The sequence below is a fragment of the Pseudophryne corroboree genome, chromosome 8 (genome assembly GCF_028390025.1).
Source record: "Pseudophryne corroboree isolate aPseCor3 chromosome 8, aPseCor3.hap2, whole genome shotgun sequence".
Lineage (NCBI taxonomy): Eukaryota > Metazoa > Chordata > Amphibia > Anura > Myobatrachidae > Pseudophryne > Pseudophryne corroboree.
This window is the reverse complement of record NC_086451.1, coordinates 82174601-82186989: the sequence shown is the minus strand read 5'-3', so window position 1 is coordinate 82186989 and position 12389 is coordinate 82174601. Positions and strand designations below refer to the sequence as shown.

Below are 12389 nucleotides of genomic sequence, written 5' to 3'. Positions count from 1 at the left end.
AGGGTCGGTCACCAGTATGATCTGGAAATGAATTCTAAGGTCTTCTGAATGCCCGCGTGTCCGGCGAAGCGAGAGGAATGTGCCCATTGCAAGAGCTTCCTTCTGAGAGCTGGTTTTACGAGGCTTTTCCCTGGCGGGGGCATAGTGTCCGGCAGAGAGTCCATCCTCACTGTGGAGAATGCCACTGGATCAATAATATAATGCTTGTCAGTAGACTCATACTCATTTTCTTTCTCCCAGGAGCAGGAAAGGGCATTAGCCTTGCGATTCTGTGACCCTGGACAAAACTGAAGTTTGAAGTCAGAAAAGTGCCCACCTGGCTTGGCGAGGATTGAGACACTGAGCGCCTTTTAAATACAGGAGATTCTTGTGGTCCGTCAGAATGGTGATGGTATGAGAAGCTCCCTCTAGCAAATATCTCCACTCTTCCAGAGCTAGTTTGATAGCCAAAAGTTCTTGATCGCCAATGGTGTAGTTGCGCTCAGCAGGAGAGAACTTTCGTGAGAAGAAGCCACAAGGATGTAAGTGGCCATCATTAGCTCTTTGCGACAGGACTGCGCCCACTCCAACGGAAGAGGCATCCACCTCCAGGGTGAAGCGCGAGCTGGTATCTGGCTGTTTCAAAACTGGAGCAGAGACGAACTTTTGCTTCAAACGGTGGAAAGCTCGAGTAGCTTCCTCTGACCACTTAGAAGGATTGGCACCCTTTTTGGTAAGGGCAGTGACAGGCGCCACAATAGTGGAAAAGTCTCGAATACATTTTCTGTAGTAATTGGCGAATCCTAGGAATCTCTGGATACCCTTGAGGGCTGTAGGAATCGGCCAATCTCGGATAGCTTGAAGTTTGTCAGGGTCCATCTCTAGTCTGGAACCGGACACAATGTAACCTAGAAACGGAATGGATTTGACTTCAAAAGCGCATTTTTCCAACTTGCAATAAAGATGGTTGGCACGGAGACTGGACAGGACCTCCTTGACCCAAAAGCGATATTCCTCCAGGTCATTAGCAAAGATGAGGATATCATCGAGATAGACAACAACATGTCGATAGAGGATGTCTCGGAAGATCTCCTTCACGAAGTGTTGGAATACAGCTGGAGCGTTACTGAGTCCGAAAGGCATGACGAGGTACTCGTCATGTCCGTCACGGGTGTTAAATGCGGTCTTCCACTCGTCACCCTTCCGGATCCGGATGAGGTTGTAGGCACCCCTCAAATCTAACTTCGTGAAGATGGTGGCTCCACTGACACGGCCGAATAGCTCAGTGATGAGAGGCAGAGGGTACCGATTTTTCACAGTGATGTCGTTCAGACCCCAGTAATCAATACAGGGCCGCAGGCCGCCGTCTTTCTTCTTCACGAAGAAGAAGCCTGTGCCAGCTGGAGAGGAAGAAGGCCGGATAAACCCTTTAGCCAGTTTCTCTTTGATATATTCTTCCATGGAATGAGTTTCCGGTAACGACAATGGATATGTGCATCCCCGAGGTGGAGTCTTCCCCGGAATGAGGTCAATAGGGCAATCCCATTCCCTATGAGGGGGAAGAATATCTGCAGAGGACTTGCTAAAAACATCTGTGAAGTCTCGGTATGGAAGAGGCGGAACATCTGAAGACTTGGAGGAGGATGTACAAACTGGAAGCACTTTAAAAAGACAGGTCTCAGAGCAGGAGGGACCCCATGCCAGGATATGTGTAGTTCTCCAATAAATTTGAGGTTTATGAAGACGAAGTCATGGAAGGCCTAGAACCACGGGATGAGTGGCCTTTGGAATCACCAGGAAGGAAACCAGTTCAGAATGAAGAGCTCCTACCTTCAGACGGATCTTAGAGGAAATGGTAATAACCCTAAGCAAGTATTTTGATGCTACTGTGGGCAAAATAAAGGAAATAAAGATCATTGATGTAGGGAAAATAGAAGAAATCTTTGAAAAACAAAACTTGAAAGGTGCAAGTCTGCACTATATCAATTAAAGTGAAAATGAGGGAACATGCAGATATGATCATGAGTTATAAGTCATAAATGTTGTCACTTGTGATGGATTCTTCACAGGTGCTCTGTCTGTATACCACTACAGCTGGTAATGAGTCTTTAACTCTTATCAACTGATGCTGACTCTAAAATGAGGCATAAATTGATGAATGGGTTAAAGAAAATTAAATCAAAAGGTCCTAGTCCTAACCGGACTGTGATTGTCCTTGTAAGTCTCTTTACAGATAGAGGACGGCGTCCCGTACCTCTAACGTTTGGGGGCAAGTGATGGTTCACTGTTGTTGCGGCCGTGAGATAGGGGGCACAGGTGTGGGTGGGCTGCGGGATCTCTGGATAAGCCATGCCAAAAGGCTGCATACAGAGCATCATCATTCCAGGAAAGTTCAGCTACCAGAATCTGGAACTGTATCAAATATTGGCCGACTGTACGGCTCGTCGAAGATGTGCCTAAATGTTGCCACGAACTCTGTATAGGAGGACAGCAGAGCATCCGATCTCTCCCATAGGGGTGATGCCCAATCGAGGGCGAAGCCACTGAGGAGGTAGATGCTGTAGGCAACCTTGGTGCGGTCAGTAGGGAAACTGCCAGGCTGTAACTCTAAATGAATCTCACACTGATTTAGGAATCCCCTACAGGCTTTTGGGGACCCATCAAATTTAGCAGGTGTCGGCAAGTGGAGACGTGGATGGAGCAGAAACGGGTATGGTGGGTGGGGTTACCACCGCAGGTACTGTAGCCGGCACACTGGATGCCCCTGAACCACGGAGGGTCGTTTGAATTCCATCCAGCCGAGAGTAGAGGTCCTGGAGACAGCGGATAACATGGCCTTGTGCAGCCTCCTGATGTTCAAGACGGGCTGCCAGTTCTTGCATCGGTCTGGTCGCTTGTACCTGGTCTCCGGCCGGATCCATTAGGTCAGTGCTTACTGTCACAACTGAGGGCTGGTGCTGACCAGGGGAAGCCTCAGTTGTAGGGGCTGAGGTGTACGTGAACCTAGGAGGCAATATGGAATTCTTTGACATGCAGATGAGCTTGCAGTACCAATGCCCGAAGGCGTGACCACGACAACAGGAGAAAAGTTAATGAGTTTTATTTAAGCACAGTTCAGATGGTACATTGGCAGTTGCAGTATTCAGGTATAATAAACGGATGGTGACAATACACAGTTCCTAAGAATGCAGCAGTGGTAGGATGTCTCTGGGTGCGGTAATATCACAAGACAGTCTTAAGAGACCAGGAGATGGTCCTTAACCAGCACCCATCCGCTGAGTAATGAGAATAGGAACTGACCAGCTGATGTTATACTGGAAGCTGGAAATACTGTAGAGTCACTGGTTCTGGGTAAGCACAAGTGAAATGCCGGGTAGAACCGGACCAGGTGATGAACTGTGCGTGAGTGCTGATGCACCGATGTAGCAGGAGAACAGATGGGTGATACTGGAGATGCTGGGGATCGATGACGGAGCACCGATGGTATCTGGAAATCGATGACCGAGCACCGATGGTATCTGGAAGTCGATGGCGGAGCACCGATGGTATCTGGAAGTCGATGGCAGAGCACCGATGGTATCTGTAGTCAGTACACCGCTGGAAGCTAGACGCTGGAAGCCGGTGTTAGGTAACTGCCAGTCGCAGGGTGCAATGGTAGGACACTGCAGAGTCAGGCTGCACCGCAAGGTGGAAACTGGTGCGGGTCTCTAGTGGAGTTGAAGGCAGGAGCTGGAAATACCTGGAGCTAGCAAAACAACCACAAGGAGGAGAGACTGGTAACACTGGGTTTGACAACCGAAGCACTGACACTTTCCTGGTCCAGGAACAGGATATTTATACCTGCAGGGAGGCAGGCATTGGCTGATCAATTATGCAGAGTCCAGCAGCGCAGCAGATAGGTGAAGTGATAGCATGTGACTGGGAAAAACATGGCTGCGACCATGTTAGCATTTGTAGGGAATGTCAGTTTGTGAAACCACGTGGAGAAATGACAGTAATGGCAACGGAGGTCGCGGAGGACAGGAGACGCCATACTTGATTATTTGCACACTGGAACCACAAGGATGGCGGCGGAGCCCGCGGAGGGCTGAAGACGCCATTTTAGGATTTAACATGTTTAACTTATGAAGCTGCGGTGACAGCGCTGCGGGATCACAGGGAGGAGATGTGAAGTGAGGACATCAGGAACGCAGCTGGGATCCGGACCTGGAACGCTGGGCCAGCCTCAGGAGACACTTGAAAGGTAAATATTGGAGTTCAGTTACCCGGATCGTGACAGTATGTTTCGGAAAATGCATAAAAAATACTCTGACTTTTATGACAAAACTCCAATTTTAAACTCTTGCGCTATAATAAAAATATATATGATATGGCTGACAATAATAACAAACTACTAATAATTTAAAATATTTAATAATACATGAATAATCACAAATTATAAAACAAGACCGGTCTTAATGATTTAAACATCTAAGGTACCAAGTATAAATGCTTTCCATTAAAAGAGGTGGACTTGAGCATATTCTGTGTACAGAAGTGTATGAACTAGCTCTATAGGCAAATGACTGAATATATATAAGTCAAACTAGATCAAATGTAACTGCTAATAGAGCCCGTATATTAGATGGTTACCAATGAACAGTCACTTAGTATCAAAGTTCCTTTGAACATGACAATCCAACATAGGACAGTAAACTGAGTGAGAGCCGCTCCAACCGGAATCTTACGTGAGGTATGAGCAAATACTGTCAGCAGGAAAAAGTCCCGACATCTACCACGATGGCTTCTGGCTGCGGGGAAACCGGCACCTGCACTGGCGTCTGCTGTAACCTGTCCTGCTCGACCTGAATGCTCCACAGATCTCCACCTCTACGTGCCGTTTGCGGGCACCGATGAACGGCTCCTCTCCACTCGAAGATATTTCAACCAGCAGATGGATAATGCAGCTGGTATAAGATACGGGTCTGACTCCAGCAGGGGTCCAAAACGTATAGCTTCTGACGCGTTTCGCTCCTCCCACAGGGGCTTTATCAAAGAAACTAAAAATTAAATATTTTAAATTATTAGTAGTTTGTTATTATTGTCAGCCATATCATATATATTTTTATTATAGCGCAAGCGTTTCAAATTGGAGTTTTGTGGTTAATTGCATTGGGGTGGTCCAGTGCAATGTGATTGACCTGCTAACCCCAGGTCATCAAACTTTCTGCAGCTGATTTTGATACTATCCAAAAGGACTTTTTGAAAGCACGTTATTAGCGCCTGGTTAAAAGGTTTTTTCTGACTTTTATGACGCCTTTCATAGTACATAAAGCATTTGCCATCCCTGGACATGCATTTTTCGGGCACTGTTCTGTCGTCTGACACTTTCCTTACTCTACCCGCTCTCACCATAAGGTTGCTGGCCCTGGGATGAAGGTCAGATAACTCTAGGACAGACCTATGGACCGCCTATCAATTACCAGAATGAGTATAAGTCATCACTATCTCAAGAGCCGCACACACCTGTTTTTGCATATTGAGTGTTCTCACACTTGGGCAAAACTGCCTGTAGCGCCCACCAGATGTCGTTAAGCGGCTGCTTTGAAGCATAAGGTCCGTCTGGCCTACTTTACCTGGCCTACAAGGGAGACACTCACAAGAAATAAGCAATAATCAGCAGGGTCTCTCTGGTCACCTTGATAGAAGCATTACTTCATCTCAACTGCTGCACAAAACACATACACTGTCCTCTACTATTTACCAGGGTAGGGTATAACACACGTGCTAACCCGACTACAACAACACATAGGCCATATAAGTTATAACTGGTTCTACTGTAACATACCCTCCAACATTTTACTCATAAAAATCGGTACAAACTATGAAAGGGTGTGTGGCCATGGATAAAGGTGGCGTGGTCATGGATAAAGGGGGCGTGGCTACGTCCCTTTTTCTATACTTTCAATAGAAGTTTGAAGAGCCAAAAATCGGTACAGACCATAAAAAAAAGGTACTGTGCCTGCCAAAAAGTTACAGTTGGAGGGTATGCTTTAAGTGCCATCACTCATCGGGTCCAGGCCTGGCTTATTATAGTGGTATATATACCCCCTTTTTTTCTTTTTTAAACACATTTTATTGAGAGGATAACAGAGATATAACAGTAGGCAAGTCATACCAAGAACATTGGTCAGTTAGGTTACAGAAATAGCTGCAATGAATTATAATAACAAGTTGGATCCAATTTTTGGAAATTTAAAGTGGCAAGAAGAATATCTCTTGGTTGGTCCCTCCCCTTTTCACATGAGCTGTGGATCTACCTTCTCCCATTCCTGCTCCTCACTACTCTCTTCCTCTGCTCTATCTCCCATGGCTCCCTCTTCCTCCCCACACACACAAAATTCCCACCAGGGCCGTAGAGAGCAGCTCTGGGCCCAGGTACTTTTGGGGGCAGAGCCGGCCCTAACCAATATGATGCCCTAGGCAAGATTTTGGCTGGTGCCCCCTAGCACCACCGCTGGTTCTGCCTCTGACCTTGCACCTCTTTCCCAGCACCATCACCCCTCATCCATAGCAGTCCTTGTACCCCCTATATTTTAAATAGGAACAGTTCGCACATTTGACGCACAGCCCAAAAAGGGGCATCTTCTTGCTGGGAAGGGGCATGGCCACACAATAGTAACCCCAATTCCAATTACGCCACACAGTACTGCAACTTTATTCACATTTTATCTTGCGATAGTGTCCATAATTCATATTACATCCCACAGTAGTATCACTTTACCTTATAAACGTTACTCCTCACAGTAGAGCCCCTTATTCACATTACATCACACTGAATTGCTCTTTATTCACATTACACCACACCTTATTGCTCTTTATTCACATTAGACGACAAAGTAGTGCCCTTTTTATATGCAACGCCACATAGTAGAGCACCTTATACACATAATGCCACACATTAGTAATGCATTTATACACAATTCCACACAGTAATGCCCCTTACACATATGAGACACATCAATGTCCTTATAAACATAATGCACCTTACACATTATGACAACCTTTATTAATGCCCTTTTACACATAATGTCCCTTACACATATGCCGCACTTTATTAATGCCCTTATACACATAATGACACACATAGTGCCCCCTACACATTTGCTGCACATTATTAGTGCCCCTATACACATAATGACACACATACAGTAGTACCCTGTTACACATATGCCGCACATTATTAATGCCCTTATACACATAATGACACACATAGTGGCCCTTTACACATATGTTGCACATTATTAATGCATTTTTACATGACACACATAATGCTCCTTACACATATTCTGAACACTACTGCACAACCAACCCACTCACATGCACACAGCACTCACACTTTCACTAACACTGTGACCTCTGCCTCTGCTTGGATACAGATGTGTCCTCACAAACCTTGCATCAATGCTAACGTCGGGCGCTTTTTTTTATGAAAATGCATCTTATTTGCATTGCTATGTGGCTAGGATGCACAAACAGCTTCTGCTGATTAAACTGATATGCAGCATGCCAATATACTGTGTGAGACTGTTGCTGTATCTGCATATGAAATGCTACATACAGAATATAGGCATGCTGCATATCATTTTAATCAGCAGAAGCTGATGATGCCCCTAGGCATATCAAATGCCCTAGGCAATTGCCTAGTTTGCCTATGCCTATGACCGGCTCTGTTTGGGGGCATAGCTTAAACAGGGGGGCGTGTCCATGTACCACACAAAAAAAAATGTCATTTAAAAAATCAAATAGTGCTCCACAGGGAGATTTAGATTGGGGTGGCAGGGGGAGGCATGAGGGAGCACTGCATCTTACCTTACTTGCTCCTCACCTGGCGCCATCTTTCCCAGTGATATTTGGAAAGATGGTGAATGTGCACTAGAGGGCAAAGACTAGCACAGTGCCAGAGTTTTTGCTTTCAATGTACAACGCCATCTTCCCAAAGATGTCACTGGGAAGATGGCACCGGCGGCGGAGCACAGCAAGCCTGGGCCCGGATAATTAGTACCTGCTTCCCCCTGCCCTCATGGCGCCACTGGTTTCCAGCACTTACTTACACTATCATTTTACTTCCGGGTCCAGTTCTGACAGAGTTACTGCTCATGCACTGCTATCGGGTCACACATGCGCAGGCAGACATTACTAGAGAGGCATCCCTCTTTGTAAAAATAAATGCTATGTTTTAGCTTATAGGCTACAATGGCTAATTCCATATAAAGATGTTATTAGAGCTTTAAAGCTATCAGACCTCAAGCTTCAAAAACTAAGCTTGATACATTCAGCAATGTCGCCATCCCCATAGAAACCTATGGGGACTGCTCCTGGGACCAAAAATATAGAACTCTCTTAATACATAAGAGGGATACTAAATTAATGCAGAAATCTTGGCATTTTTCTGCAGATTTTCCACAAAATATGCCCCCCATGAGATATAACCTGCATTTGTGTTTGATGTTGGTTTGTGGTATGTGAGACCGCCGGGATCCCGAGCGGCGGTCACATGACCGCATCCCGTATGGGATTCATATTGCAAAGCCTCATTGGTGAGCCATGTCATGTATGATTTTAAGAATGCCACTGATAGTATTATTCTTTTGAAATAAACAACACATCTCTCTCATGCACTGTTTGATCACTCTGTTAGCAGGTTACTATGCTGCAAGAACTGTTAAATCTCAATATATAACAACCCTGATGCAATGGTCCCACTCTGCAGGACCTGAAAGGAGCGTGGTATATCTATAAAAGTGTGTGGATCAAGGAGAATGATGGTGAGGTTGAGAAGATAAGTTTGGAATTTAGTGATGGGATTCTGTCACAATTCTGCTTTACATTGCAAAATTGCTGTAACAAGGTTGTAGAGAGCGGAGAGAAGAGCGCACAAGAGGAGGTGGGTGAGGGAGGGGGGGGGCGCAGAGATGAGACAGAGAACATCAGATAGAGAGACAGAGATGGGCGAGAAATAAAACAGATGGGGGCAAGGTCACAGAGATCGGCTAATGGCCCGGACACTGGAGGGCGTGGCCAAATCCAGGGAGATGTGGTAACGCCCCTTAAACATAAAAAATAACAGTAAGCACTGGTATCTCGCCTTGCATAGGAGGGCAGTGTCCCCTTTACCAGCTGACTCGGGCCCCTCCAACAAGCCCAGGCCCGGGTAATGAGTACCTCCCCCCCTTCTTCGCTTCTGGATGGGGGGAAAGAGATGACAGAAAGACAGACAGGGTGGACATGAGAGACATGAGGGACAGCAACTAGGAGAGTTGGACACCGGGGGGTGGCGGTGGGGGATGACCGAAGGCCCCGAGTGCACATGGGGTGAGTGGGAACTATTTACCACTCATAATGGCTGATAACCCCCGCCCCCCTGCAGCATTTTATTTCTACATTTTTGTTAGGGGGTGTGGCCACACCACCCCAGAATTGGCCACGCCTCCCCAGTATCCATGCCCAAGGCCGCTCTCAGCAGCCCTATGGAAGACAGCCCTGCAATGCTGGCCACAATGGCCAGCAAACCAGCAAATGATGGGTCCAAAACATTGGTATAAGTAGAGTTATTATGAAATGTCCATCCAGTTTAATATCCCTGGTTTGATGGCCGTGAACATGTTCGCAGTGTAATCGTCAAGTGACACTGATTCAAATCTGCTGATTGTAATTGTTTCTCATCATTCACGGTTTGTTTGAGGTTCACCATCAGCGTGAGAGGTTAGCTATTTGACATTTGCTGTTTGTTTTCCAATAAATGCTTTTAAACACTAGTTTTTAACTATATTTAAAGGATCTTTTTGATAAACAAAAAGAATTGTAACCTTTCATACTAACGAGTTAAATGTTGGTCATGCAGGTTCACCAAAAATGTATTCATTCTATTTTAGGTGTTTGAACTTGAGCAGGCTTAAATATGGTCCAACCAGCTCAAACTTTAATTAGAATTTTTTTTTTACAGTTTATCTAAAAGTTGTTTTATTTAAAATTTTATAAACAATTCAGCTGAACACTTTAATCATTGATATGCAGAGCAGGAGGAAGTACCTTTGGTGCTAGAAGCAATTAGATATATGTCTATAACAGAAATCTGCAAATCATCGCCATTCAACATGTCAACATTATTTCTGTCTTCATTATGAACATACAGTATTAGGGTTTGGGTAGCAGTCTGTAATTAAACACGTGGTTACATGTTTACTCTCCAGGAACGGCTCCTGAAAATCTGGTGCCGCGCCCACCACCTAGGACAGTGGGCAGGCCTCTTGAAGCCAACTGTATCCCTTCACCCAAACGTCCACTTATTGAGTAAAGTGGGCATACTGGGCGGCTGATGGCGAGATTTGCACTGAATCGCACCTTCATAGCCAAGCCCTCACTGTACAGTGCAGGTAATCTCTGCATTGTACAGCGGGGGTGTGACTAGGATAACACAATTGCGCAATGCCCCCTCCCTCACCCGTCTTTCGCTACGTCATGCCCCCTAACACCCCCTATGCCAAGCCCCCCCCCCATCGCCCACTGCTGTGCCGACCTGGCTGCCCCCTCCTGAAATTACCCCCTAGTTGCCAATTCAGCTTATAACAAGCAAAATTGGGCTTGTTTGTTTTTTTTCAAGTTGCTTTATTTTATTTTTGATGGTTCCTTGCTTTTTTTTATTTTATTTTTTTAAAGGTACCACTGGCACCGACCATCAGAGGTAATCATTCATACAGTCATTCAACACAGATACCCACAAATACATAGGTGAGAAGCTGTGGAGGAATAGATTCATTGTGGGGTCTTAAAATTGTATCAAATGGCTGTGAAGTGACAGTGAAAAAATTATAGTAAGCAAGTGCTTTTCTGCAAGGTAAGAAGATTATATAGCAAAATCTGCGACCACCAAAATCGCACGCTGGGGGCCGCCCAGAATAGGGCAAGGCCACCCAGCATGTGTGGTGCTGCCCTGCAATGCGATCTCAATTCAAATAGCGATTGACCCCTGCCTATGCAGCATAGTTGCATAAGCAGGGGCACCGCCATGTTTCCAATCGCAGAAACTTAGGCAACATCATTGGCCAGCCCTGAAAACAGCCATGACACGTCTGTGTTTACTGTGACACACCCCCAATGTCGCAACACTGCCCATAGACACCTGTCGCCTGTCAATTATGATACGAATGATGCAAATGCATCCTTCCGGGATGCGATCCCATCATGATAGCATGCGCAGGTGGATGAAAACCAGTCTGTGTCATTGTCTGAATGAGGCCCATAATGTCTACCACCGACTGGAGGGGATGTAGTTAACCCGGCTGTCGGGATCCCGGCATTAAGGATCCTGATGTCGAAATCCTGACAGATGTGAATGCCGACAGCGCTCACCATGGGTTTTCCCACTCGTGTGTGTCCACAACACCTATAGAGTGACAATAAAACCTGTGGTGAGTGCACTGAGCCACTGTGCCATGGCGATCGCACTCTTTGCGCTTGCCCCACTGCCGGTATTCTGGCGGCCGGGATGCCGCTGTTGGTATATTGACAGCTGGCATCCCATCTGCCGGGATATCATTACCATCCCGACTGGAGAACCAGATACCAGAAGAAAAAGTTCAAGAAACTGAAAGCTATCCACTTGACTTCAAGTTCCACAACTTACTGTATCTTCAGTCCATCCAGCAGCCTGACATAGCACTAATAATTATATGTAACATAGTAACATAGTATCTAAGGTTGAAAAAAGACAATTGTCCATCGAGTTCAACCTGTTTGTGGTCTCCTATGCAGGATTATTTGGTCTAAAATTTTGACTGATGCTGATGTCTGCCGTTGCGTTTTATCCCTCTTTTTATAGTAACTATAGTGCGTGACTATGCACCGTAACCCTGGATATCCTTATCCATTAGGAATTTATCTAACCCATTCTTAAAGGTGTTGACTGAGTCCGCCATTACAACTCCCTCAGGCAGGGAATCCAATAGTGATGAGCGGGTTCGGTTCCTCGGAAACCGAACCCCCCCGAACTTCACCCATTTTACACGGGTCCGAGGCATACTCGGATTCTCCCGTATGGCTCGGTTAACCCGAGCGCGCCCGAACATCATCATCCCGCTGTCGGATTCTCGCGAGATTCGGATTCTATATAAGGAGCCGCGCGTCGCCGCCATTTTCACTCGTGCATTGGAAATGTTAGGGAGAGGACGTGGCTGGCGTCCTCTCCGTTTATTAATGTTGCTGCAAATATTTGTGCTTATTGCTTAATTGTGGGGACTGGGGAGCAGCTGTATTATATAGGAGGAGTACAGTGCAGAGTTTTGCTGATCAGTGACCACCAGTTTTATCCGTTCTCTGCCTGAAAAACGCTCCATATCTGTGCTCAGTGTGCTGCATATATCTGTGCTCAC

General features: G+C 46.0%; 1 protein-coding gene across 2 annotated transcripts in view; it reads left to right on the top strand.

Moving 5' to 3' along the window:
* CFAP77 (cilia and flagella associated protein 77) overlaps positions 1-12389 on the top strand; it is a 429882-nt gene that overhangs the window by 370032 nt on the left and 47461 nt on the right. Inside the window, exon 4 of one of the 2 annotated variants that reach the window (XM_063936766.1) lies at positions 10678-10749. The exons of the other annotated variant lie outside the window; for it this stretch is intronic. Within the exon in view, the coding sequence (XP_063792836.1) occupies positions 10678-10749 (72 nt within the window). The remainder of the gene's footprint in view (positions 1-10677; positions 10750-12389) is intronic. 2 annotated transcript variants of the gene reach the window in all.